The following is a 27847-nucleotide window of genomic DNA, read 5'->3' on the forward strand; positions in this document are numbered from 1 at the left end:
GGCCCCGTGAGGCCTGGCGCTGGGCCAACACGCCGCCACACCACGCGGGCCGCAGAGCGCGCCGGGCCAGCAGCGGCCTGTTGCCCCAGGCTGGGCGCAGCGCGGCGTACGTGCGCGCGCGCGCGCGTGCATGCGATTTGCGATCAGGCGGCGCAGCGGACAGCCCCGGCGGCGGGGCGGGGGGAGTAATATTGCGGGGTCCTTCCTTGCTCACTCTGGTTCCTCTCGGAGCAGAGACGGCAAATGGCGGACTTCGATACCTACGACGATCGGGCCTACAGCAGCTTTGGCGGCGGTAGAGGGTGAGGCGGGCTTGCGCGGGTCCTGGCCGGGCGTGGGGGGCTGGCGGAGTCGGGGGCGTCGGGACGGCCGCCTTCCCCCGCTCACCCGCGGCAGCGTGAGGCAGGGGCCCTGTTGGGCCTGCGGAAGCCTGGGAGAGGCGCTTGGAGGGCCGGGGCCTGGAAATGGCGCGCTCGGGGAGGGGGTGCGGCCGTTAGGCTCCCTAGGGTCTTGCTCACGGAGCCGATTCCTGCCTCTGCCTGCCGCCGCCGCCGAGTCGTGTTTCCTCTGCCTCGGCCTCAAGGCTCGGCCGCGGCGGTCCTGGATGCCGGAGAGAACGAGCTCCCGCTTGCAACCCCATCCCCCAGTGCGCGGGGCTGTGCTGCAGCGCGGGGGTGGGGGTCACGGCTTGCCCGGCTCGGATCCGGGCATCCTGTTGTCTGCCTGCGCTGTAGGTTCCCTGATCCCCTGTGCCAGGAATCTAGCAGAATGGGTAAGGTCAGGCGGCCGAGAGAGGGGTGAGTCCCTTCCCCTTACGTTGGAGGCAGTGATTTGGCGGCGGGAGCCCGGGAATGGGGAGGTGGAGACCAAACAAAAACAAATACATAACAGCATTTTTATTTTACTTTTTTGGGTCAGAGTGTCTTGTTGACAGGTGCTAGGTGCTTGCTAGCCGAAAATTATGTTTCTTCCTAGTTTCCCCTTCTGACCTAGAGAAGGATTCGCATTTAGCCTCATTCTGCTTTTGCTTACATGCAGACTGTATATAATTGAGGCACTTTTGCTTAAAAGGAAAAATCCTTGGCTGAGTGAATAGAAAGCTTATGGTGCTTACTCCAAGACCTCGCACTGACATTTCTTTAAATACAAGTTACCTCATACCAAATTTAGAAGATAGGCCGTCTTGCTATTTGTCAAGGACACACTTGGTCTTTGTGTACTTTTACAGAAAGGATTACTTTCCCAGGGTAATACCACAATAATACCTACTGAGGTGTCCAGTCAGTCTCCCGGGTTTCAGTCCCAAAAGTATCTTTGAATACTTAGTTTGGGAATGGCTCAGACAAAGGCTTGTTTTGGTGCAGGAGTGTACCCAGTATCATTCCTGACACTAGAACTTGGAGGCTGGGGGAGGTGGAGTCACCTGTTATTTCAAAGAATGTTTTATTTGCTAATAAAAAAGAAGGAGATGTTGGATGACATGTAGAATTATTGCCTTTGGGGGTAGGTTTCTAGACATCAAAGTTGTACGTCAATCATTTTGAAATTTAATAACTAGGATTTTCTTTTTCTAGTTTAAGAAAATACTCAGAAGTACCCAGCAAAACGCCTCTTAAACCGAGTGGTTCAATTTAAGGCAGATCCAAGGAGCTTTAGTTGCTTTGACTTTACAATAAGCCCTATTGCACTGAGCTTTGGGATTTTTTTTTTAATTCCACTTTTTGACAATTTTGCCAATTGTTCTGGTGAATTGAGGTGTTCAAGTTAGCCTTCAGTGAATATTAAATTTTGACAGTTGGATTGCCTTGAACAGTAAAAAAGGTGATTAAAAGTAAAATTTTCTTGACATGCTATTCAAAGGCAAATGAAAACGTTAGCCATGTGCCCAGATGTACTCCAGAAACTAGCATTAGAGATAAGTAGCTAGGACTCTACATCTCCTGTGCTTCCTAATAAAAAAAATCCCTCTATTGAGCAACTTCTCCATCTGATCTTAGAATTTTCTGTTGACTTCATATTCATGTAAAAGTACATAGGAAATATTACTCAGATATCTAAAGTAGTTTTAAAACCCTGTTGGTGAATTTGTGTTTTTATTTAAAGTGTCTGCAGTGGTTCCAGAAACTTCACAAAGGACCAGTCATGTAGTGATGTGGTCTATGCCAAAGCTTTCCTATTCCAGAGTCAGTGTTTTAATTTCATCAGATCAGGAGTTACCATTTATTGGGATCTCTGAAATGTAGCTGGATGATGGAATAGCTGACCAGATGTTCTTCAGTGATAATTTCCATTGTAATTTGAGTTATGTTCACATCAGATGTCTCACTACTGTTTGCTCTGTTCAGATCCAATGCTTAGGCATTTTAGAAGATCACCACCTGTGGAAAGCCGGTGTTATATTGCTTTGTAATTTTTGTAAGGCACCTCCCCTCCAGTCCAAAACACCTTAGCTAGATAAAGATATCTCAACTCAGAACCACTTGGGTCACACAGGTGAAAGGAATAGCAGGTCTGAAATGTACAGACATAATCTAAAAACTTGTTTTTCATAATTATGTATTCCCCATAAGTTTATTTCGTAGGTGTATGTGATAACCCAGTGCAGTTGTCAGAAAGCAGTATTAAGCTTTATTTTCCTAGTCTATAGAGGCAGGTTCCCAGTAGTCAGGGAGAGAGCCAGGGGCTACATTGTTGCTCAAAAGCAAGTCCAAATTATCGAGTTGATTGTACCATATCATATGTGTATTTTGTTTTGTAGTTTGCTAAATTACATTTCCTAGGTTCCAGTTTTTCATTCAATTGGCAGTAAAGTGGAGAGTAATCCTGGTTTTACATATCTAACTGCAACAAATCCTGAGTCTTAACCTAAAACCATAGATTGGAACTTGGACATAGCAAGAATTGAGATTGCTAAACTGATAACCTGCCAAAAACTGGGAAGACTACAAACCTCAGTGTTCTTCATCAGGTCAGTTAGGGGTTTGGCGTTCTAACCTTCGGATCTTGTAGGACTTAAGTTTGCCATCTCTATCTATAAATTTCTAGGCATATTTTAAGACTTAAAAGGGGAAGGAAAACTGTATATAAAACCTGTAGCTATTTCCTCTGATAACGAGGATTTTTTAAAATATCGGAAGCTTTTTCTAAAATCAAGTTGTTTGGGTTTATTATTATTCTCTTCACTCCCCAGTGAATTGATTCCAAATTATTCTCCTCTATTAAGATTGTTACTGCAAATACAGTACTAGACTTTACCTAGAGGTGTCTGAGAGACACCTCAGGCAAAAGCCCTAGCTTTGGAGTTAGGAAGACCAGGGCTTTAGTGTAAGCTCAGCCATCTATTAGCTATGTGACCTGGAACAAGTCCTTTACCACTCTGAGCCATTTTCCACACACATGAGGTAGAAACTCCTCTGTAGAGCTATTGGTTGTATTAACGGAGATGTGTCTAAAGCGTGCAGTACAGTGTCTGGTGCATAACAAAGTTAGTAATTGGTAGCTCCTGATACATAGTTTTTTTTAATTCTTAAAATATTTCCCTTGGGAAAAGTGGGCAAAGTTGTGTTAACTGGAGTTAGTGTTTCCTCCTGGCTAGATTTCTAAAGCCAAGAAAGAGAAATCTGTTCATTTTTGTAGGCATAAAGCATGACTAGGGTATAACAGTGTCACAAATGAAATACTAAGTAGTTCATTATTGTAAATTATTGGTTCGTTACAGTATTTATGCTTGGAATATTTAGTATAAATACTTGTAATTTCTAAAGACTTTTTTAGTATGTTTTTAAATTTTATGTTTCTGTTTGAAATTAACCTTGGCGTTCTGGGAAGACTTCATACAAATTCAAGAATTCTTTCCAGAAACTTGGGATGTACAAAGCAGAATGCTTGGGGTTGGGGTGGGAGGTGTAAGTCCTAGATCAGACTCCCATCTTTCAGTTTCCAGCTTCCCCTAGAAATGGACAGTTGTCAGGAAAGCTTGTCATGCCTCTGCCTTTTCACCATTTGTACAACTGGTTAGACCTGCACAGTCAGGCCATAAAGTAAGTGATGTTGCTTGATTTTGATAGAACTTAATAGCTATAACGTCTAAATCCTCTTTAAATTGAATGTCCTTGGTTCTTTTGACATTTTCCCCATGTCATGATTTCTAAAATACTCTTAATGGGTCCTGTGGGTGTTGATACTCCTTTGAAAACAGGGCACCTCCAGTATGGAGTACATGAAGACTGATCACCTTTGTTCTGCGTACGATCCTTCTGTAATGAATCATATACATTTTTGGAGTCTTTGAATGTTTGTGTTAATAGAAGGCAGCTGGTTTCTCATACCTGCTTCTGTATTCACTTGAGATAAGTTGTTTTGATTGACATGTTGAAGAAAACCCAGGCTTACACAAGTAAGTACAGTTGACCCTTGAACAACATGAGTTTGAATTACACCAGCCTACTTATGCAAGGATTTTTTTCACTATGTAACTCTACAGTGCTGTAAATGTATTTTTCCTTCCTTATTATTTTTTTCATAATGTTTTCTTTTTCAAGCTTATTTTATTGTAAGTGTGCAGTATATAATCCATGTTGTACAAAATATGTGTTGATTGACTGACTGTGTTACTGGTAAGGCTTCTGGTCAACAGTAGGCTGTTTTTGGGGGAGTCCAGGGTTGTAGATGGGGCAGGTCACTCTTGAGTCTTCTGCCAAAAAAGTTCTAGGTGGATTTTCGACTGGGTGGGTAGGGTTGACACCCCAGCCCCTGTATTGTATTTGGAAAAAAAGGAGCATTTTAATAGCCTTTTCAGGTAATTGTGGATATTCTTATTTGGTACTTTACCAAGCTCAACAAGAGTTAGTTTCCATAGAGGTTAGTTGCATTGTAGAATCTGAAACTTTATCAGTAAATTTTTATACTGTTTCATTAATATCTATCTGTCTTATATTTTAAATGGATCCTTTACCAACACATGATTTTGTTATGTGGTACATTGATTCATGTAGAAAATTATCGGTTCACTGAGTTATGGAGATCTTCCAAATGTTGGCACATTTTTATACAGTATTGAAATTCATGATCATTGATATCACCATCAATTTCATCAGGAAAATGTCCGGTGTTGGGAGGCTGTCAAGCTTCCATTGATGGATACACGTTTTCTAAAACACTAGTTTTTGCTTGAAAGCCTGCATATTTATTTATCAGTAGCAACAGATGCTGTTGTTTTCCTTGAAGTGACGGGCTCACTTCATTTTTCAAGAAAATGCCTGCCTAATAGGTACGTCTGAACAACCATAGAGTGTCAGTTCTTTCAGATGAAAGTGGTGTCCGGTGGAAAGAGTAACTAGCTCAGCTTGTAGCTCACTCACATGAGTGCTTTTCCTGGAGCACTTTGGCCCCATTTTGTAATATGGGGTATTAAAAAGTGGGATGAGGTTTAATAAAAATAATTTTTTACTGCTTTATCAAAAACTTTGTTTAGTGAAGGTGGCTCCCCCACCATAGCTTTGTTTTGTTTTTTGAACTCTGCAAGTGTGTGGTGAAGCCTGAATAACAGTGCCGTTTGGTGCCCCTGCCTTCATTCGTGCCAGGGCCCAGTTGTCTCTGCTCTAGTAAAAAGAGAAGACTTAACCGTGGTACAACAGCTAGGAAGCCTACTGGACTGTTAAATTGAAGAAAGGTGAGGCTCTAGAGAGGTCAGAGCTAGAACCAAAGTAGCTACATTGTAGAGACTGAAAAATACAAAAGAATTGCTACTTCAGCTAAATACTTTTCTGTTGGTGAGGGGATGTTAGATCCAGCTGGAATTACCAGTTGCTTATTTTAACTATTTCTTAAAAGAGAATGGGAACATTTTCATACATAAACAGAAGTAGAGACTAGTATATCAAACCCCCATGTAGCCACTACCCAGTTTCATTTTTTGGTTTGTGTGTGCACATGGTAAAATATATATAACAAAATTTACCAGAATGGTTAGACTGTTTCTAATCATACAGTTCAGAGGCACTAATGTTCATAATGATTACACTTCAGTAATCAGTATTGTGTAGGCATTACCACTATTTCTAGAACTTCTTCCTAGTCCCAAACAGAAACTTTACCCATTAAGGAACTCTCCATTTAACTTAATAAACATTTTTTGCTATTCCTGTTTCATCTTTCTTGCGCATTGTGGGAAGAGGATAGAATGTTTTAAAGCCAATCCCAGCCATCTTGTCATTATCATTCTATCTTAAAATAATTCTGGTACTTGGGTATATGTTTTTAAATGGTCAGGGTTTTTTAACCAGCAGTTTTCTATTACCCAGTCCCTGTTCAGTTTTGCCCAATTGTCTCAACGTTAGTTCTGTAATTGGCTTATTTAAATCTGCAAAAAAATTGTTTATAGAAAATTTAAAACAGAAAGTAGAATCCAGTTTAAATAACCTGCCTCATGTGCCCAATACCCACTTTTTAAAAAAGTGACCATCTTATCTTACCTATATACCTCTTTGCTTAGCTATCTTCTCACTTAACCAATTATTTTATAGCAAACTTCAGATCATTTCTTCTAGACACACTTAAATATGAGTTTCAAAAGTAAACACTTTAAAAAATATGACTGTAGTACCATCACAGCTGAAAACTTAATATAGCTCAGTAAGTACTCTGTAATTAGCTCATAAATTTATGTGTACAACTGATGTGCTTGAACTGGGAGCAGTCAGGGTTCACTTGTTACATTTGGTGGTTGTGCCTACTAAGTCTGGTCATTGATAGGCTGCTCCTCTCTTTTACTTGACTGTGTGCTTTTAAAGGAGAGTGTGTGTAACTTTCTCCAGGTACTTTTAAAACATTTAAGTCTTATGTAAATTTGATATTAGCAAACATAATTATTAAGTATTTGTTTTAATATGTTAATGTGAGATTTATATGACTTTTCAAATATTCAATGAAGAAGAGAAGAACTGTTAGCTGTGACTGAATGCCTTGAATTCTAGATCTTAAATGGTGGTCTGGCATTTTGTACTTACGTAAATAAGTACAATGTTTAAATAAATTGGGTAGTTCTAAGTTATTTGTGGATCATATCAAGTCCAGCGGTGCATGAAGTTTCATTTAAAATGGAGCTGGTAGTATGTGGAATATCAAATCTCAAACAATAAGCTCTCTGATTTAGAAAAGAACTCTTGGCTTGTAAAGTTGAAAACAGATGCATACAAATTGTTTATACCATAGCTTTTTATTTCTTTATTTTTGGTATCATTTATCTACAGTTACATGAAGAACATTATGTTTACTAGGCTCTCCCCTTCACTAAGTCCCCCCCACAAACCCCATTACAGTCACTGTCCATCAGCGTAGTAAGATGCTTCAGAATCCCTACTTGTCTTCTCTGTGTTGTACAGCCCTCCCTATGCCCCCCCATTACACATGCTAATCGTAAGGCTCCCTTTCTTTTTCCCCCACCCTTATCCCTCCCTTCCCACCCATCCTCCTCAGTCCCTTTCCCTTTGGTAACTGTTAGTCTATTCTTGGGTTCTGTGATTGTGCTGCTGTTTTGTTCCTTCAGTTTTTCTTTGTTCTTATATTCCATATAAGAATGAAATCATTTGGTACTTATCTCTCTCCGCCTGGCTTATTTCACTGAGCATAATACCCTCTAGATCCATCCATGTTGTTGCAAGTGGTAGGATCTGTTCCATTGTGTATATGTACCACGTCTTCTTTATCCATTCATCTACTGATGGACACTTAGGTTGCTTCCATTTCTTGGCTATTGTAAATAGTGCTGCGATAAACATAGGGGTGCATCTGTCTTTTTCAAACTGGGCTGCTGCATTCTTAGGGTAAATTCCTAGAAGTGGAATTCCTGGGTCAAATGGTAATATTTTGAGCATTTTGAGGAATCTCCATGCTGCTTTCCACAGTGGTTGAACTAATTTACATTCCCACCAGCAGTGTAGGAGTGTTACCCTTTCTCCACAACCTTGGCAACATTTGTTGTTGGTGGTCTTTTGGATGGTGGCCATCCTTACTGGTGTGAGGTGATATCTCATTGTGGTTTTATTTGCATTTCTCTGATGACTAGTGATGTGGATGAGTAACCCTTTTCATCCATATGAAGTTATTAAATTAATAACCCATTTATTTGCTTCATGTGTGAGAGTCCAAAATTTTAGTACATTATGATAAATGCCTTTTTCCTAATAAGAAAAATTTCCTAAAAGACTGTGTAAACCAGAAGTTCCCCTTGTGTTCACTATTCATCTAAAACAAAGCTTTCAAATTGCCTGTTGTTTCTTACTGATAGATGTTGTAATCAATTTAGTGGGTCCTGACAGGCATTTTTTTAAGGAAATAGTGAGTAGTGTACTTCATTCTGTGAGTGACTACTTCTGGGCAAGCCTTTTTTTTAATGGTTAATATGCAGGCATATATGTATGTATGTTTTAATAAGTCTGATGTAAAATGTGTTCCTTGGTGTTGATTACATCCAAAAAAGATTTTTTTAAACATATTAGGTACCTAATTAAGGATGTCATCTAAATACATATAATCATCTCTTGTATTAACAAAAATTTTTTCCAAGTAAAAATATCCATATAAATGAAAGGAGTTATTTGCAATCTTAAAAGTAGTTGGTAGGCCTGTGGCTTCATTCCTCTTACCCTGGGTAGATACCAGATACTGTATAGTTTAGGAGATAAAGCAGTAAGCAAAACAGTTCCTCCCTTAGAACTACTTTGCATCTCCTTGCAAAGCCTTTTTCTTTTTTTTTTTTCTTTAACAGGTGTGATTGAATTATTAAGATCTCATTCACAGCAGAGAAGCCCTCCTTGAAGTAGGGCTCATTGAACAATTCACCATAGACATTGCCAGCTCCCAAATGTTTACTAGAAACTTTCAAGGGCTTTCATAAACATCCCATAGTAATGGCAGTCAGTCATCAGATGGAGGGATTTAATAGTGAATGCATATGCTAAGGAGAGGGAGATCTACTTGGAAATGAAGTGCTTTTAGTCCAAGTTACGTTGGGCTAGTTTTTTTAAAACCTAAACTTAATAACTAAAACGTAATGTGACATCCTGAATGAGATCCTGTGACAGAAGAAGGACATTTAGGTAAAAACTGAGGAAATCCGAATAAACTGAACTTTAGTTAATAATATATTGATATTGGTTCGATGATTGTAACCAGTGTGAGATGTTAGTAACAGGTAGTATAAACTGTGTATAAGGAATAAGGGCTTAACCTTTCTTGCTTATTGTCTAGAAACCAAGTAGGTTACACATTTTGACCATTGTTTTTTTTTTTTTTTTCCTTTAAAGCATGCTCAGTGGAATTTGTCATCGTTGTTTACTTGTATTTCATTCTTTAGAAAGGCAGTTTTACTGTGATTTTTATGTAGGATGTAGCAGAGTGCCACATGGTACATGCTAGTGTTTCTGGGTGGTATACCAAAGACCAGAGTTGTTGATCAGCCCTATTGAAACTATCTCAGTTATCACCTAAAGATAATAGAAGACCCAGTGTTTCACATACCAGAGACAGAGGCTAATATTCTGTAAAATATTATTCTTGATTTCTTGGCATTGGTCTTGAAGTTTTAAGAGTGATGGCAATGGTGCTTAAATTCTGAATAGTTTCTAATGTATCTAGAAATTTTTATAAAATCCCAGAAATAACTTAGCATGTGCCCTTAAGTTTTCCTTATCCTTCATATTTTGAAATTAAGTTTTGAGCACTCTTCTCTTTCATTGGTTTACCAGATCTAATCCCAGCCCTAGTAATCTGTCCTCATATCTTTCTTAACGTCTCTCTCCCTTCACTCCTACATGTGTTTGCTTAGTCACGATTACCCTCTTCTTACTTTTGTGTTCTCCCTGTCTGCTCTCTGGAAAGTGGAGTCCAAATTCCTGTTACTCCATCCTCCAGAGACTGTCTGCTCTCCTTGCTGTCTCCTGAATTTCCTGTAGTCCTCTGTCCAGGATTTCTCCTTTCGCAATGCCTGGATACCCTCACTTGAGCTGTCAGCAGCTTGAGGACTGAAACTGAGTGTTAGGTTTGTGCCCTGTGTACAGCGCTTTGTACTTCATAGACATCCGGGAATATGGTTGATTTGAGTGAAGAAAAAAGTGTTTTGTCTGTAAAGGATTTTGGTAATACTTAGAGTTGAAAGGTGGATTTCCTAAATTACTGAGGAAGTGATTTGTTACTTTAAAACTTTCATAGTTGTAAAAATCAACGGACTGTCCCAAGGGACAGTAAAGAAGCAGTGATGAGCAGGAAGGGTCGTGGCCTGGTGGGCAGTGATAATGGCCTAGGAGTTGGCAGCCCAGATTTCTAAATGTGGATGGGGTCTGCCCAGGCCTGCCACTTTGCTCATCCACTGACTTTTTATGTCGATGGCTGCTAGTCCATCTGTTCCTGCATGAACAGTGTAGCCTTGAGCATGTTAGTCTTCAAAGTTGTTCATTAAGCTTTTATAAGGTGGTCAGTATATATGAAGTGTTTTTATGGTCAGTCTTATGCTTTATAAAATAAAGATTGGAAATATTTATAGAATAACAGACAAGAAAACTGAGGTACAGAGGTAATTTGGAAGAGTTCCTGCAACAAGCTAAGGTATCAAATGATCTTTTCTCCGAATGTTATTTTTAACCTGTTGTAGAAAGTACTTGTGTGTAGCACTGCTTATTTAGATGCTAGCCCCGAACCCTAAATTAGTGTCAGAGAGATACTACAGCAGTTTTAACCCAAAGAATTTTCTGTCCTTCAATGTTCTATTTTATTGGTCAATAACAGTGTATTTTTTATATGCATATACACTTTTCAGGAGTTTGTTTTCTTCACCCTTGTCTCTCAAGTTGCTTACTTACTGTAGTGTAGGTGCTTCATAAATGTTAGAATGAATAAACTGAAATCTGCCTAGGTGACCCTAATTCCACTGCCCTGTAGTATCTTCAGTGAACTAACTGTTCAATGAAAAGCTGAGAAAGACTTAATTCCTGTAGAACTGACTACATAAGGTAGGGTTGTAGTTAGGATGCTTCGGTAATTCTTGAAAAAGTTGGGAGTGTTAAAGCCATGGGCAGTTCTGTGAGGCCAGGGTGAAATGAGCGAGCTGATGGCCTCAGGTTATAGCTGTTCCTCTCTCACTCCTCAAGTACTGCTCTTCCGCAAGTGGGTTCTTCTGCCTTCCCAAAGCCAGAGCTGGTGTCTTAATCCTCCTGTGTTCTTATTTCTGCCTTGTCACCTGGTTCCCTGTACCCATCAGGTTGGAGGTCACCTGAGCCTAGGTTCTCAGTCCTCCATCCAGTCCCTACAGAAGTGCTTGTGCAGGTGTTTCTTGTGCCATTGAAACCTCGGAGCCTTCCCACCTCCAATTTTCCGGATTCATCAAGCATGCACTTGCTGAATTTATCACTTCATCCTCACTGTCACCTTAATTTTTAAAATATCATTGTAGCTTTGTGCCTTTTTTACATATATATGTACAAATGTGCACAAACATGCACACATTATAATATAATTGTCTGTTTTATATGCTGAGTTGTGGGCAGTTACTTGAGGGCAAGGGACTATTTTCAGATCAGATGTTTCGTAAATGTTATATGTTCAGTATCCAGTCCCAAAAAGTATCTTACTGAAAATATTTCAGGTTTGTGGTTATCCTAAGAACAGCAGTGTTTCAAAGAGTATTGAAATGCAAAATAAATCACATTCGCTAATTTGGGAGAGTAGGGGAAGTGGGAGCAAGTGGAATGCAGTTCACTTCTAAACCTGCTTATCTGGTGTTCTTAGAAACAGAATGCGGATTTCCTGTTGGGGAATAGCAGGATTCTGAGTTACTAAACTTAAAAATTTTAGCCATCTAGAATTACATCATGCTTTGTCTTTTCTGCTAGAAAAAAGTCTTAAAGAATGTTACCAAATACTTGAGATACCTGGAATTATCTCAGGGAAGATGTGGAATTTACTTTCTTGGTATTTCCAGCAGTATAGTTTAAAAATCTGGGAAAGTAATCTAAAGTTACTTTCCCAGACTTGTATTAATATTTCCCCTGCAGACAGGATGACTTTGAACAGATATTTGTTGTGAGAGGGACTCATTAATTTTAAATGTCTCCTACAAAAGAAACAGCACCTCCCTTTCGATTATTTTTCTGCTATGTTCTTGTATACATTTTGAAATTTTTTACATCTGTAGTAAAGTTGAAAGAAAGTAGACAAGTTACACAGTTGCATTATCTTTATTTATACATGATGCAACACTTGTTCTTTATGCTGACTCCCTTGAAAATAAATGTGTCTGTCTTGACACTTCATTCCTAAATACTTTGTCTTTCCTGAGAAGGGGGCATTTTAACTGCAATACCAGTTACCGCTCCCCTAAAAATTTAAACATTGGAGCAATATCTGTATACACTGTATTCACATATCTCCACTGCTTTTTCTTTTATCTTATACACCTGTTTGTTCCAGGATTCAAAAATCACATGTAACACCCGTTGTCATGTTTCATTAGTATCCCTACCTTTTTTGTCTCTCATGACTTTAACATATTTGAAGAATCCAGGCCATGAAGTAAGTTTGTTCCATTGTTAGTGATGCTAAGCTCAGGTGCCTGGCTGTTGCTGTGAGTACCAGGGTTGAGTTTATGGGTGGTGTTAGTATCCATTGGTGAGCCAGGCCTGAGGCCGTCACTGCGTGTTGATAGTTCAGAGTAGTGATTTTCTAATGATTCCTTCTACATTTATGAGCTGCCTTTCTTACTGAAATAAAGAAATGCTCTCCTTCTCCATTCATTTTAATAGACTATTTTGTAGAGCAAATTTAGGTTCCCAGGACAGTTGATCAGAAAGTACAGAGTTCCCATATTCCTAGAGGTCACTGCCCTCACACATGCCCAGGGCCACAGCTTCCCCTTACCAACATCCGCATCAGAGTAGTACATTTGTTACAGTCAGTGAGTCTACATAGCAGTGTCATTATCACCTAATGCCCATAGTTCACTAGGGTTCACTTTGGGTATGGTACATCCTGTGGGTTTGGACAACCGTACAATGGCCCCGTTTACTTTTTGATTATGTATAAAACATTTTTAACTTCAGGTCTGTAGGTGCAGTGATAGTGTGTATTGTGTGTGAGGCAGAATCTGAAGTATCTTGTTACCTCTCAGTAACTTAATGTCTATGTTAGTATTAACCCAGTTTTATAAATAGAGCTTAGAGCAGATGACTAAGTCCTCAAAGTCATGTGGTGGAGCAAGTATGTGGCAGGACCTCTGCAGATCAGCAGTGATACAGTAGAGTCCAAGTTTGGCCTTTAGCTCTGTACCCCATGGACAAGCAAGCACCTCTTATTACAGCTGAGGAAGTGACATTGAGCTTTAAATGCCGTAGCATAAACACCTTATATTTGAGGACCCTGTGAAGTAGTGCATGGGGAGTAGAGAGTAGTATGTACATAGAACTTGCTGCACAAAACCTAAAATTTTTGTTAGAGTATTCTTACTATCCATATCAGACAAGAGCAAAGAAGCAGTTGTGTCAGGATGCATTAATCCCCAGACAACCCATTTCTGTGTGTATTAATATTAGCAAGTGCGAAGGAAAGCATTTGCTTACGTTTTAGCAGATAGACCCTTTGCAGGTGCTGATTCTAAGTAAATAGGGTAGAACCAGTTGTCTTGGGTAGGTTATATTAGATTTGATTTCCCAGGGAAATAGGTTTACATAGTTCCTGTGTTTCTGTGTGGACATTTCTGTCATCAAAAGACGGGCACCCTTTTCATAAGTACAGTACATTTGCATTCTGGTGTATTTTGGAATACTTTTTCAAGATGTTACTATACATTGGAGTGGAGTGTTTCAACTGGTGACTGAATGGAAGACATTTCCTTGTCCCTGCTCTGGAGCAAGAATACCTGGGTAGACTTGAATCCTGTGTGTCTCCCTTCTTAGGTCCCGCGGCAATGCTGGTGGCCATGGTTCCCGTAGCCAGAAGGAGCTGCCCACAGAGCCCCCCTACACAGCCTATGTAGGAAATCTGCCTTTTAACACGGTTCAGGGCGACATAGATGCTATCTTTAAGGATCTCAGCATAAGGAGTGTACGGCTAGTCAGAGACAAAGACACAGACAAATTTAAAGGTGAGTTTGGGGGAATTCTTCTGTATATAATGGTGAGGGGTGGTCAAAGTAAAAAATGTTAGTGAACCAGGGACTCTGATTATAAAAGTGTCTGAAATATTTAGTCCAAGAAGCTAAAATAAACACAGCCCTTTAATTCATTGGCCTTCAGTTCTACTTGGGAAAAAAAGTTTTACACATCATCTAGTTTGTAGAAAGATGTGGCATATGCCCAAGTAAATCTGCTATTTGCCTGATCTGTCAGTCAGTCCTGCCTGGGCAGAAAAGGAGCTGACCTGGGGGAGAAATGAGCAGATTAAACGGAGGATTTCTCAGGTGCCTTTCAGCTAGGCTGGCTTGGGTTCTTATAGTTTTCCTGTAATCTGGATATTTATTCTAAAACCCAAAAGATAACCTAGTAAGTGTTGTCACTATACATCTGTGACTTCAGAATGTGTGCTTGGGAGAGAGTTGGCTCAGATTACAGGTAAAGTTAACTTCTGTAGATTAGTCTTTCAGGGTACTTGAGCAGAGGAGCATAATCATGTAGTTTCCAAGGTTTCCTGAAGGGTGCATGGTACCAGGGTGTTTGGTTTACTTTTTTCTGGAAGTACATCTGAAAAGTACAGAGTGATTTGCGGAGAGCTGGACAAGAAGCAGAGGTGTTGTTTATCTGAGTGGTTCTATATATAGGTGATACTATCATTTTGAAAGTTTTTTTGACTTAAGAATTGAAGTCTTATTGTAGTTCATAATCAAACAATGAGAACAAATACGTGAGTTAAACCTGTGAAAGTAAGTCCCACCCAGTGTTCCTGCTAGCAGGCATTAGGAAGTCAAACTGAAGGGAATAATGTGCGGGTGAAGCCAGCCTTTGGGCTGCATTGGTAGCAGCAGGTTTTAGGGTTTATCTCATAGAGGGTCAGCTTCGATTTAAGCAGATCTGTAGAGTGAAATGCATGACTTGGCTGTTCTTTCCTCTTTGAACTTGGAAGTGGTTTTCCCAAATCCTCTACATATTAAATCCACTCAGGGAAGAAAGGGTGGGGGGACTGTCCAGCCAAGCAGGACATTCTTCGTGTAAGTACTTATTGAGCTGACAGGGAACAGGAAGTCTGAACTTGGGCCTTCAAAGTGCTTGCTGCCTAGCAGGCTTTGAAGGTGAAATGTGATCATCACATAGGACGGGGATCCTGGCAAGTGGCAATAGAACAGGGTGCAGTGTGAGCATACTGGGGCAGGGGAGTGCTTCACCTAGATCTGGACTCCAGGTGGTGAGGAAGGGGTGGGGACGGTATTGTCGGTATAGGGATATTTATTCAGAGGTTTGAGGTGAAAGGAGGTGTGGTTTTTCTGCCTGGAAATGTTCTCTGCTTATAAGCCTATACCAGAATCTAGCATCAGGGACATGAATCGTTGGTAACAAATGCTCAGGCCTGGGCCATCTGTCTGTATGACATCCAAGGAGGATGCCCTTGTTCCTGAGGGTGTATTTCTGAGCTTTGTAAAGCAACTTCTATACCAGTGGCCTGAGTAGTAAATTATAGGTACCTTCAGCCTGTTCCTTCGAAGCATTTTTGGTATCAGATTTGAAACCTCTATCTTGAAACCCCAATTAAATTATGAAGTCATGTAGAAGTCAGGACTAACAGCTCTTCATTGTTAAAAGGTTGTGATGTTATGGTTAAAACAGATAAGGAGACAGCTTTATAAAAACATAGCCATAACTCATTTGATTAGTTCCTTTCTGCTAGAATATAATCGAGAGGGAGGAAGAAGTCAAGTCAACGTTCTATTTATTGAAAAGTAAAATACGCTCTTCAGGCACTCCTAGTCTGCTGTCATCTAGATGCAACAAAAGTAGTGGTTCTGATGTGGGGAAATGAGGACAGAGATTGTACAATATCTTTAACCCAGAGTTCATTAAGGAAATTGGAGTTTGTTCTCTCTTACAGGATTCTGCTATGTAGAATTTGATGAGGTGGATTCCCTTAAGGAAGCCTTGACATACGATGGTGCAGTAAGTATCTTCAGGTTTTCTCTGTTGTGTTAGTAGGTAGTTTGTGCTTTTTGTGCTTTTTTTTTTCTTGCCAATACTTACACTGTTTTCCCCTTATCATTAGCTGTTGGGAGATCGGTCACTTCGTGTGGACATTGCAGAAGGCAGAAAACAAGATAAAGGTGGCTTTGGATTCAGGAAAGGTGGACCAGATGACAGAGGTGATTGGTTCTTCTAAAACTGAACAATAAAACTTGGCCATATGCCCACTGATTACAGCTCTTGAAGGTCACTAGTGGAACTCTATCTCATAGGACTAATAGGTTTCTGTGAGCTTTTAAGAATATGTAAAATCTTAGAGTAGATGATGCTTCTGCAAGCCTGGGTTTTTTTTTTTTTCTGTTGGCAGCAAAGACTCTTACTGAACTTCCCATCACATGAGTTGTATGTCTTCCCAATGAATTTTTCCATGTTTATGCAGCAAGGTAATGATACGACCTCAACTTTATCTTTTTTGTGTATCCTCAGGAATGGGTGGCTCTCGAGAATCTAGAGGTGGATGGGATTCCCGGGATGACTTCAATTCCGGTATCAGTATTTAAAGTATCACCACTTACTTTTTCAGTGGCCTTGCTGCTGTTGTGTACAGTTCTTGTGAGTAGCCCGCCTGACCGGACTACTTCTTTAGTTCGTATCACAAATGAAACTTTCCCAGAAGGTACCCAGGCATGCAATAAGCCTCTAGTAGAACTGAAATGTTTGGGGTAGGACTTGAGAGGCTCCCCAGTGTGGGTGGGCAGGTTAGACTCATCGGCCTTATTGTTTCCTTTCCTTAGGCTGCTGTTCGCAGAGGAGCCTTCATCCCACGCAGTGGTCTTTCTCAGGATCTAACCCAGGGAAACACCTTGGTGGCTCCTGTGTCTCTGTGGCACAAATAGAAGTACTGTTACTTCTGGAAATAGTGTGGGGGTTCTAGAAGCTTACAGAAAACCTTGTAACTGGTTCCTATTGGCTCCCTCTTAGATGGTACATGGCAGTCTGGGTGACGTGTGGTTTTCTTAAAGGGTGTGGAGTTCATAACCTTGATATTGGACATGATCCCCTTTACCATTCCTTTTCTTACCTTAGTACGGCAGATCCATAGGTCCCTCCTTGGCTCAACTGAAGAGTTCAGTTTGCAAGCTAGGCCTCTGCTTTGAGGGTTGATCGCCTAAACATCTCTGTATCTGTTTTTGTTTGTTTTGTTTTGTTTTATAGTAATTCCTATAAGTGGTAAAAATGTCAGTTGTAACAAGGTAGAAAATGAAAAACAGGTCTGTTTTCTATAAATTTGAGATTATCTCTTCTTGTACTTGCCACTGTAATGAGAACAAGGGTCCCCCTCCCTATCACCCTCTCCCCATCAAACCAAAACTCAGTGATTGGTAAGTATTGGAGGAACTGGTGCACTGTGTCTATGAGTCTAAAAATCTTTAAAAATTCACTTCCCATACTGCTTTTAGCTAAACAGATGACTGCTTATAGCTCTTAGCTCTTGAATAATTTAATTCTTAAAAGTCCTATAGCCAATCAGAAATGAGCTTATTCATAAAAGTACAGTATAATCCAGGAAATCTGTAATTTTATGTATAAGCTAGTCTCTGATTGAAACGTGCAACAGATGTCTTCTCACAGCCAACCCAGGTGCAACACTTAGCGGCCGGATGAGTGGTGGTCTCTGACCTGCCAGTCTTCTGTCCCCTAGTACTGTAGGAATAGTGCAGTGAGCGCATGGCTCTGGAATGGTGGGGGTCCCTTAGGTTGCTAGTACCTCTCTACCACTGGCTTAGTTTGGGTTTTTACTCTAAAGCAGACATGTAGTGAACATGGCCACCCATTAGTTCCCATGTAAATGGCAGTGTTTTATCTAAAACCAGAAGCGCCAACATGTTGGAGTAATGCCTAGATACAATTGACCCTTGAACAACACAAGTTTGAACTGCATGAGTCCATTTGTATGCACATATTTTTCAGTAAATGTATTAGAAAGTTATTTGGACATAACGCGATGATTTGAAAAATTCATAGATGGACCACACAGCCTAAAGATACATAGAAAAAAATCAAGACAAAGTAAGGCATGTCATGAATATGTAAAATATATGTGGATGCTAGCCTGTTTTATCGTTTACTACTGTAAAACCAACAGTAGGCTAAATGTCATGTTAAATGTCATAGTTAAGTTTTTGGGGAATGTTATGCGCAAATTTTTGACTGCACAAGGGTGTTGGCTTCCCTAACCCCCATGTTGTTCAGGTGTCAGCTACACTATTTGTAAAAATCTTTTTTCCTCTTTAAAAAAGAATGATGCTGTTTTTAAATGACACATGCTTGTTGTAAAACAAATTTCAAGCAAAAAATACAAAGAAGAACCCAAATAAGGAAGTCCTACCATCAGGAATAGCCAGTGTGTCAAACTTTGTAAAGAAAACTCAGATGGTTCTCCTGAATAGTGTGCCTCCTAGAAATCTGTCATCAGACTTAATTAAAAGAAGTTTGTTAATGTCAAACCTTGCTTTTTCCCTGCCAGTTATCTTCCCATTGCTTGAATCCTAAGAGATTTCAGAATGAAGCATCACTTCTTAGTAACGTACACGGTGCACGGTTTTTTTTCTTTGCTTCATCTCGTGCCCCTGAACAAAACAGCAGTTGTGTTTATCTGCCTTGTCAGTGTGGGTATGGACTGACATGCTTTAGGCTACAGTGGTAGCAAAAATTACTTAATATATTAAAGGAGAGTAACTTTACTTCCGAACTCAAATGAGAAGGTACATGTCACAGTTGAGTTTGAGGAAAATATCAGGTTAATTAGGCTTGTTTAATGAACAGTGTAAGCTCTGGTTGTTAAAAAAAGACTGTACAGCATCCCCTGCTGGTGGAGGCTCACCAACCCTGACAAAGGTGGACCTCTGGGCAGTGGGCAGAAGACGAGAAAAGCTGGGGTGCTGGGCAGGGCCAGAGAAGCATTTTCTCTGCTCAAGAGTGGATTCAGGGGAAATAGCTTCTCGGCCTTTGGCTAAGATCAAGTGTAGTATCTGTTTTTAATCAGTTTAATATTTGATATGTCCTCTATCCGAGGACAATATATTAAATAGATTTTTGGAATTAGGAGATGGAGCTTGCTCCATCTACTCTGTGCGTTTACCTGGTATTGCAGTACTTCCAGGAATGGTGCACCCCCTTTCCAGGGGGAAATTATGGTTAAGAAAGTAAAGCAGAAGGAAGTTAGAAGTAATGTCAAAGAGATAACTTGAAGTCTTCAGTTACATTTAAACTAAACAACATATTGAAAATACAAACAGAAAGAACATTTCCCAATTTATTTTATGCGGCTGGAAAAACCCTGATACCAAAATGTGACAGATTTTACAAGAAAAGAGAATTACAGAACAACCTTTCCCACAAGCATTGATGGAAAACTTCTAAATAAAACATTAATGTTGGGGGAAAAAAATGGATTCTGGGGATATCCCTTGGTAAAGATAATATAGTGGCTGAGGGTGAGACAGGGTGAAGTCCATCACCCTACTAGTGGACAGCACCAAATTTTAATTCTTTCTCTTCAGTTTGAGTGGCAGTTCCACACAAAAGAATCTAAGAAGATAATCATATATATTTAGTATAGTCTTACTTGAAACAAGCAAAATCTTCAATACTATGGGATTAGTTATATAAAGTGTGGTATGTCCCTACACTATTAGTACCAGCATCCATTAAAATTTATACAGTAAGTCCTAACAAGTAAAAGCTGAGAAATCAACTTTTCCACAATTTAGAAGAAAGCTGAAGTCACAGAGCGAACCACTGTCCCCAAAATTAGAGAGAGGGTTGGGAAAACACCAAGATTATAGTTTACAGTAACAGAAGCCCATAAGCAGCAACTTCACTGGGAACCAGTGTCAAGAAGTTCCTTTTATCTGATACATACTATCCAACTATTCAAAAAAAATTATAAGACATACTAAAAAGCAAAACACACAGTTTGAAGAGACAGAGAAAGCATCAAAATCACACTCAGCTATTGCAATGATTTTGGAATTATCAATCTGGGAATTTAAGACAATTATGATTAATATGCTAAGAACTCTAATGGGTAGACAACATGCAAGAACACATGGGCAATATAAACAGAGATGGAAACACTAAGAAAGAACCAAAAAGAAATGCTACAGATAAAAGACACTGCCACAAAAATGAAGAATGCCCTTGTTGGACTTATTAGGAGACTGAGCACAACTGAGAAAAGGAAAGACTCTCTGAGCTTGAAGATACCTAAAAAGAAACCTCCAAAACAGAAAAGCAAAGAGAAAAAAGACTGAAAAAAAAAAGAACTGTGGGACTACAAAATGTGCAACATACTTGTAAAAGGAATATAAAAAGAAGAAAAAGAGAGAAAGGAACAGAAACAAATATTTGGAGTAATAATGATTTCCCCCAAATTAATGCCATACACCAAACCACAGATCCAGGAAGCTCAGAGAACACCAAGCAGGATAAATGTCAAAAAAACTACATTTTACTCTCAAACTATAGAAAATCAAAGATAAAGAAAAAGTCCTGAAGAAACATGAAAAAAACACCTTCCCTATAAAGGAGCAAAGAAAAGAATTACACCTGAATTCTTTTCAGAAACCCTGAAAGCAAGAAGAGAATGGAGTGGAATATTGAAGGTGTTGACAGAAAGAAAAAAAAAACCTATCAACCTAGGATTCTGAACCTTGTGGAATTAACTTTCAGAAGTAATGGAGAAATAAAAACTTCCTCAGACAAACAAAAGTTAAGGGAATTTGTTGTCAGTAGAACTGCCTTGAAAGAAATGCTGAAAGAAGTCCTTTAGAGAGAAGGAAGATGATATAGGTCAGAAGCTTGGATCTACATGAAGAAAGGAAAGCATTAGAGAAGCAATAAATTAAACTTAAAAAAAAAACTGTACCAATTTTATTCAACATAGTGCTGGAGGTCCTAGCCATGGCAATCAGAAAACAAAGAAATAAAAGGCATCCAGATTGGTAAGGAAGAAGCCAGACTGTCACTGTTTACAGATAACATGATATTATACATAAAAAACCCTAAAAAATCCACTCCAAAATTACTAGAACTAATATCTGAATTCAGCAAAGTTGCAGGATACAAAATTAATACACAGAAATCTGTTACATTCCTATACACTAACAATGAATTAGCAGAAAGAGAAATCAGGAAAACAGTTCCATTTGCAATTGCATCAAAAAGAATAAAATACCCAGGAATAAACTTAACCAAGGAAGTGAAAGACCCTATACCTTGAAAACTACAAGACACTCTTAAGAGAAATTAAAGAGGACACTAATAAAAGGAGATTCATCCCATGCTCTTGGATAGGCAGAATTAATATTGTCATAATGGCCATCCTGGCTAAAGCAATCTACAGATTCAATGCAATACCTATCAAAATACTGACAGCATTCTTCAACAAACTAGAACAAATAGTTCTAAAATTCATATGGAACCACAAAAGACCCCGAATAGCCAAAGCAATCCTGAGAAGGAAAAAATAAAGCTGGAGGGATCTCACTTCTCAACTTCAAACTCTACTATAAAGCCATAGTAATCAAGACAATTTGGGACTGGCACAAGAACAGACCCATAGACCAGTGAAACAGAATAGAGAGCCCAGATACTAACTCAAGCATATATGGTCAATTAATACATGATAAAGGAGCCATGGACATACAATGGGGAAATGACAGCCTCTTCATCAGCTGGTGTTGGCAAAACTGGACAGCTACATGCAAGAGAATGAAACTGGATTTGCTTAACTCCATACACAAAAGTAAACTCGAAATGGATCAAAGACCTGAATGTAAGTCATGAAACCATAAAACTCTTAGAAGAAAACAGGCAAAACTCTCTTGGTCATAAACACGAGCAACTTCTTCATGAACATATCTCCCCGGGCAAGGGAAACAAAAGCAAAAATGAACAAGTGGGACTATATCAAACTAAAAAGTTTCTGTACAGCAAAGGACACCAGCAGTAGAACAAAAAGGCATCCTACAGTATGGAAGAATATATTCATAAATGACATATCTGGTAAGGGGTTGACATCCAAAATATATAAAGAGCTCATGCACCTCAAACAAACAAAAAGCAAATAATCCAATTAAAAAATGGGCAGAGGAGCTGAACAGACACTTCTTCAAAGAAGAAATTCAGATGGCCAGCAGGCACATGAAAATATGTTCCACATTGCTAATCATCAGAGAAATGCAAGTCAAAACCACAATGAGGTATCACCTCACACCAGTTAGGATAGTCACCATCCAAAAGACAGACAACAACAAATGTTGAGGATGTGGAGAAAGGGGAACCCTCCTACACTGCTGGTGGGAATGTAAATTAGTTAAACTATTATGGAAAGTAGTATGGAGGTTCCTCAAAAAACTCAAAAATAGAAATACCATTTGACCCAGGAATGCCACTCCTAGGAATTTACCCTAAGAATGCAGGAGCCCAGTTTAAAAAAGACATAGGCACCCTTGTGTTTATCGCTGCACTATTTACAATAGCCAAGAAATGGAAGCAACCTAAGTGTCCATCAGCAGATGAATGGATAAAGAAGAGGTGGTACATATACACAATGGAATATTATTCAGCCATAAGAAGAAAACAAATCCTACCATTTGCAACAACATGGATGAAGCTAGAGGATATTATGCTCAGTGAAATAAGCCAGGCAGAGAAAGACAAGTATCAAATGATTTCACTCATATGTGGAGCATAAGAAGAAAAAACTGAAAGAACAAAACAGCAGCAGATTCACAGAACCCAAGAATGGACTAACAGTTACCAAAGGGAAAGGGACTGGGGAGGATGGGTGGGAAGGGTGGGAGAAGGGGAATAAGGGGCATTACGATTAGCACACATAGTGTAGGGGGGCACAGGTATGGCAGTATAGCACAAAGACAAGTAGTGATTCTATAGCATCTTACTACGTGGATGAACAGTGACTATAATGGGGTATGTGGTGGGGACTTGATAATGGGGGGAGTCTAGTAACTGTAATGTTGCTCATGTAATTATTCCCTAGGACCTAGCAAATATGTTAGTCCTAGGGAATAAATGATACAAAAAAAAAAGACTTTGTAGAGGACCTTATACTTGCCTGTATACATCCAAATGAGTTTTCCGCAAGAGCAGTACTACTGTTGGTCTAAGTCTTTCTAGAATTGCTTTTATTACTTCCTTTGTTAAAATTTATGTTATTCAACCCAATTTCTGAAATGGGTTTCAAATAACTTGATTCCTTACCAGCTTTAGAGAATAGAAAAATAACACCATTGCAGTTAGTTGGTTCTCTATATATGAAATCACTGCAAACCCTGACCTAGCAAATACATTAGTCCTAGGGAATAAATATGGTCAGGTTCCTGTGAGCCTCGGGTTATAACATTTTTGTCAACTGATCAATATGTAACCTTGTTCTATGTGTTTCTGTTTAAAAACATCTTATTTAATATTTTGCTGATACATCAACAGTGAATTCATGGCCAGTAACACTTTCTCTGCCTGAATTGAAGTTTATGCATGGCGTAATGCATATTTTCTCCATAAGGCATGTCACATCCTCCTTGTACTTAGGGAACACTAGACAACCCTTCAGCACTGTTTAGGTGCCCTTTTTTTTTTTTTTGGTATCATTAATCTACAATTACACAAGGAACATTATGTTTACTAGGTTCCCCCCTTCACCAAGTCCCCCCCACAAACTCCATTAGTCACTGTCCATCAGCATAGTAAGATGCCGTAGAGTCACTACTTGTCTTGTCTGTGTTGCACAGCCCTCCCATAGGTGCCTTTTAAACAGTGAAATCACCAGTGAGAAGCCCAAAAGAGTAAACAGTCTAACACCAACTAGATGGTGAAAAAGACATTTGTTCACAGCATGAATGGAAACAAGAAGGCAGTGTGTTGCCCTATTCCACCTCAGCCAGTGGGAGTCAGGTGGCCCCATCCTTGCTGCTCTGCATGTTTGAATGACAACAAAAGAGCCAAAAATACTGATTTTGGGGTTGCAAATTAAATTTTATTGAGTAGATGGATTTGCAAATACAAAGTCTATGAATAATGAAGATGGGCTGTTTATAGAAGAATCTTCCTCAGGCTCAGGATTCTTCTCAAAGATGGGTCCTGCAAAGCTTTGAGCAATGGCACCATCCTTTGAGGGTAAGACCAGTCTCCTCTGGGAGCTGGGACAGGAGGCGGGTCCATTTGTGTAATTACAATCTCATTTCTTAAACTTATACTGAAAGTTAATTTCAACAGGCTGTACTGTTAAAAGGTTAATTAGCTTAAACCCCCTCCTCCCCAAATGAAAGACTCTAAGTTAAATACAAAACTAAATAAGGCTGAAGGTTTTTTAATGAATCCACTGAGAAAATATTCTACACATGGATGGGAATTGCAGCTTACTCTTAACAACTCTTGACTGAAATGCAGTTTACTTCTGTTGGTAATTGTTTTAGCAGACATACGAATGATGGAAAACCCTTTGCAGCCAGAGACGTGCTGGTTGGGGCTGAGGGGTCTGCCAGCATGGCCCACTCTGTGAGGCAGTGGGCCCGACTCTGGTACCCACTTTGTCTACCACACAGGTGCTTTGCTTTTAGGATGATCCATCCACACCTGAAATGCAGCAGAAACAGAAAAGTGAGGAGTGTCACCCAGAGGTGACTGTATATAGCTTATTTGTGTGATGTTGCAGTCTAACTTGTAACTTAAATTTCAGGTTTCTCTTTCTAATAACTGTATCATATATTAGAAAACAGAATAACACGTTCTTTGAGGATTCTTGTTTTGTTGTAAGCTATGCTATGTTATGGTCTCATGTGGTCCTTTCCATTTTTCCTGCAAGCTAAGATTCTAAACAGCTCATTTTTTCTCTCCTAAGAATGTTTTTTATTTAAAAAGCTTTAATTTTTTTTTAAAAACAAGCAGATTCACATTTGGACTCACTTCCAGTGCCCTTTATTTCAGAAAAACTGAGGCTGGACAAACCAAATTTAAAAATAAACGGAGAAACAGTTCACACAAGCTGTACTCGGCTTGAGACAGTAGTCTAACGAGTAACTTAGTGCTGTCTTCCTTCTCCAGGCTTCAGGGATGACTTCCTAGGAGGCAGGGGAGGGAGTCGCCCAGGTGACCGGCGAACGGGCCCCCCAATGGGGAGTCGTTTCAGAGATGGCCCTCCCCTTCGAGGGTCCGGCATGGATTTCAGAGAACCAACAGAAGGTAAGGCAGTAACTTGTAAACATGCTACCTTGGCTACCCCCACACTGCTCCTTAGGCTACTACAGTTGTTAATGCACGCTGCCCGGTAGTCTTAAATAGGAAATAGTAAGTTTATTAGGGTATCTGGGGATTGAATAGTTCTTCAAGGTTGTTAATTTTCAGAAAAGGGCTGGGTTGTAGAAGTCAGCATCAGTTTGGTCATTTTGCCTGGATGGGAAATGGAATCCATTCTTTATAAAGCGTGTTTTTTTTCTCTCCCAGAGGAAAGAGCACAGAGACCGAGGCTCCAGCTTAAACCTCGAACAGTTGCAACGCCCCTTAATCAAGTAGCCAATCCCAATTCTGCTATCTTTGGAGGAGCCAGGCCCAGAGAGGAAGTCGTCCACAAGGAGCAAGAATGAGCTGCAGCCGGGAGGGAATGGGAGTGGGGGGAGTTAGAGCAAGACCACAGCCTGGCTGGCCCCCGGACCAGCAGTCCTGCAGTTACCATTCCTGCGCCTGACCTTTGTCCTTTCTTACGACGGAAACAGAGCCTGTGAGTGCATGTCAGCAGTTAACAAGTGGTTTTTAGTACATTCTTGGCTTCGCCCTTTCTGTCTAGTGCCTGCTTGTGCTTTTTGTTTTTGTGTGCTTTTTTGCTGCCACTCCTTCCCCAATTTCCTTTAGTCCCCTTGCCTTCTTGCTCCTTGTTTCCTTCCAGCACATGAGTGTCTCCAGAGGGAGAGGCAGCTGCCATGTGGGAGTGTTTGCATTGAGGTGCTGCTTCATTTTTCTCCTTTGCTTTCTCTTTTTACTTTAGACACACTGGCCAGACTCCAGTCGTTTCCTTTGATTTTGCTCAGTGCTTCTCTTCTGACCTGCATGTTGAGTTCTGTATTGCTGTGGCTTCCAAGGAGAAACCAGAGAAGAGGCCACAGATTGGATAGCATCTTGTTTTCTTTCAGCCGTGATCAACATAAAGAATTTGAGGCACCTTGTTTTGAAAACAAGGATAAACTATTCTGGTGATACCTTGCAAATTTCTTCCTGTCCCTATTTATAAGCAGTCCTGTCTGTTACCCCATCCCCACATGGGTTGCCCCAGCAGAATGGGCTCTCATCTGACAGGGAAACGAATGGGGAAGAGCTACGTGAAATGGTGTGAGGGGGCCGAAGTTGAATGTACTGTTGGGTTCACATACCTGGTTATTGCTCTTTCCCCACTGCGTCCAGACTAGCCCCTCCTTTCCCTGGCGGTGTTAGAGACTCCTCTGGCAAGATGTGGTGAACTGCCGTCTGCTTTCCTCGCCGCTGGGCAGGTTGGTTTGGGGGACTAAAAGGTCGTGGCGGCAGAGCTGTGCTCAGCTAACTTTCTAGTGCAGACATTGCTTTCTTCCCATCCCTGGCATCTGTGTATTCTGCATCTCTCCCTTGTGTTTTTTCTGTTCCCTTGTAGAAGTGACAGTGAGCTACTGTGCTTCGCACCATCCCTTAATTTTATTAAAATGGACCTAGAGTGTGGCACTCTGTTTCGCTTGATGAATTGAGAATTTTGCTATGCAGAGTTGTCAGGAACTTTAAAATAACTGGTAGGTGGCTCTCAGTTACTAGGTCTCTGTGGGCCGTTTCTTGTCCCCATGTCCAGTGCTCAGCACTTGCCTGGGATTGGGAGGCCGGTAGGAGCTTCTGAAGCCAGAGGCCCTCAGTGTCGTGACTGGAGGGCTGTGAGGGGCCACATGCTCCGAGCAGTGTGCTGAGGTGGTTTGTTGCTAGCTGGCGTCCTTGGCTTCTCTTATTCTGTCGTTGTCACACGGTCTCAGCAATTTACAGAACTCTCCCCTCCTTTCCTTCCTTCCACCTGCCATCTTTGCTTCTGAAATAAGAACCATTTGTGTAACACCAATACGTAAGAAAGACATGCATTATGTGATTGTAATCAAACCTGATGCTTTCAGATGACCTACTTACATCTTCAATGTGGAAAAGATTAAGAACAAAACAGATTCATCTAAACTTCTGGGCAATCCAGTTGACTTTTAAATGTAAGAATGGAATTCCAAACACTTAACACATTCAACTATATGCAGAAAGTAAATCTATGGATATGGTATTTTGTGAATGATCTTTTAAATAAAAGAAAAACCTTACGTAATATTTAATGCTTGTCCTTATTTTTTAGTTCTTTTTAGCTGCTTATGCAGTCACCAACTTGAAATTTGGGGAGGAGCATCCGAATAATAAAGTGCGCTGTCAGAAAAGCATCTTGCATTTGGAAGTTACAGAATTAGTGAAATTATTTTAATGGCTTGTGATGATTAAAAGTAGGATGTCAACTGTTTTCCTGTGTTTTTCCCCCTTCTCACTTCCTAAATATGTAATTTTCCTAACAGAAACCTTACATACAGTACAGCTATGGTTTTTGGTTGGTTGAAGGGCCTTTTTCCCCAAGA

At 40.1% G+C, this 27847-nt stretch overlaps 1 protein-coding gene and 1 non-coding gene across 3 annotated transcripts; both read left to right on the forward strand.

The window, feature by feature from the left end:
- The first annotated feature begins 78 nt into the window (after positions 1 to 78).
- Positions 79 to 27551, forward strand: EIF4H (eukaryotic translation initiation factor 4H). 2 transcript variants are annotated; one of them, XM_037002667.2, is made up of 7 exons: positions 79 to 302; positions 13944 to 14131; positions 16066 to 16130; positions 16234 to 16330; positions 16638 to 16697; positions 25281 to 25418; positions 25680 to 27551. In XM_037002667.2, the coding sequence occupies exons 1-7, from the start codon at positions 244 to 246 to the stop codon at positions 25817 to 25819; spliced, it is 747 nt and encodes a 248-aa protein (XP_036858562.1). In that variant the 5' UTR covers positions 79 to 243; the 3' UTR covers positions 25820 to 27551. The 2 variants fall into 2 exon arrangements, with proteins under 2 accessions (XP_036858562.1, XP_036858563.1); XM_037002668.2 differs by lacking the exon at positions 16638 to 16697.
- On the forward strand, positions 19146 to 19330 carry LOC118969254 (U2 spliceosomal RNA). The gene has a single exon (XR_005057199.2). It is a non-coding gene; the product is annotated as a U2 spliceosomal RNA (small nuclear RNA).
- Positions 27552 to 27847: the final 296 nt, after the last annotated feature.

Source organism: Manis javanica, chromosome 10 (genome assembly GCF_040802235.1).
Source record: "Manis javanica isolate MJ-LG chromosome 10, MJ_LKY, whole genome shotgun sequence".
NCBI classification, from domain to species: domain Eukaryota; kingdom Metazoa; phylum Chordata; class Mammalia; order Pholidota; family Manidae; genus Manis; species Manis javanica.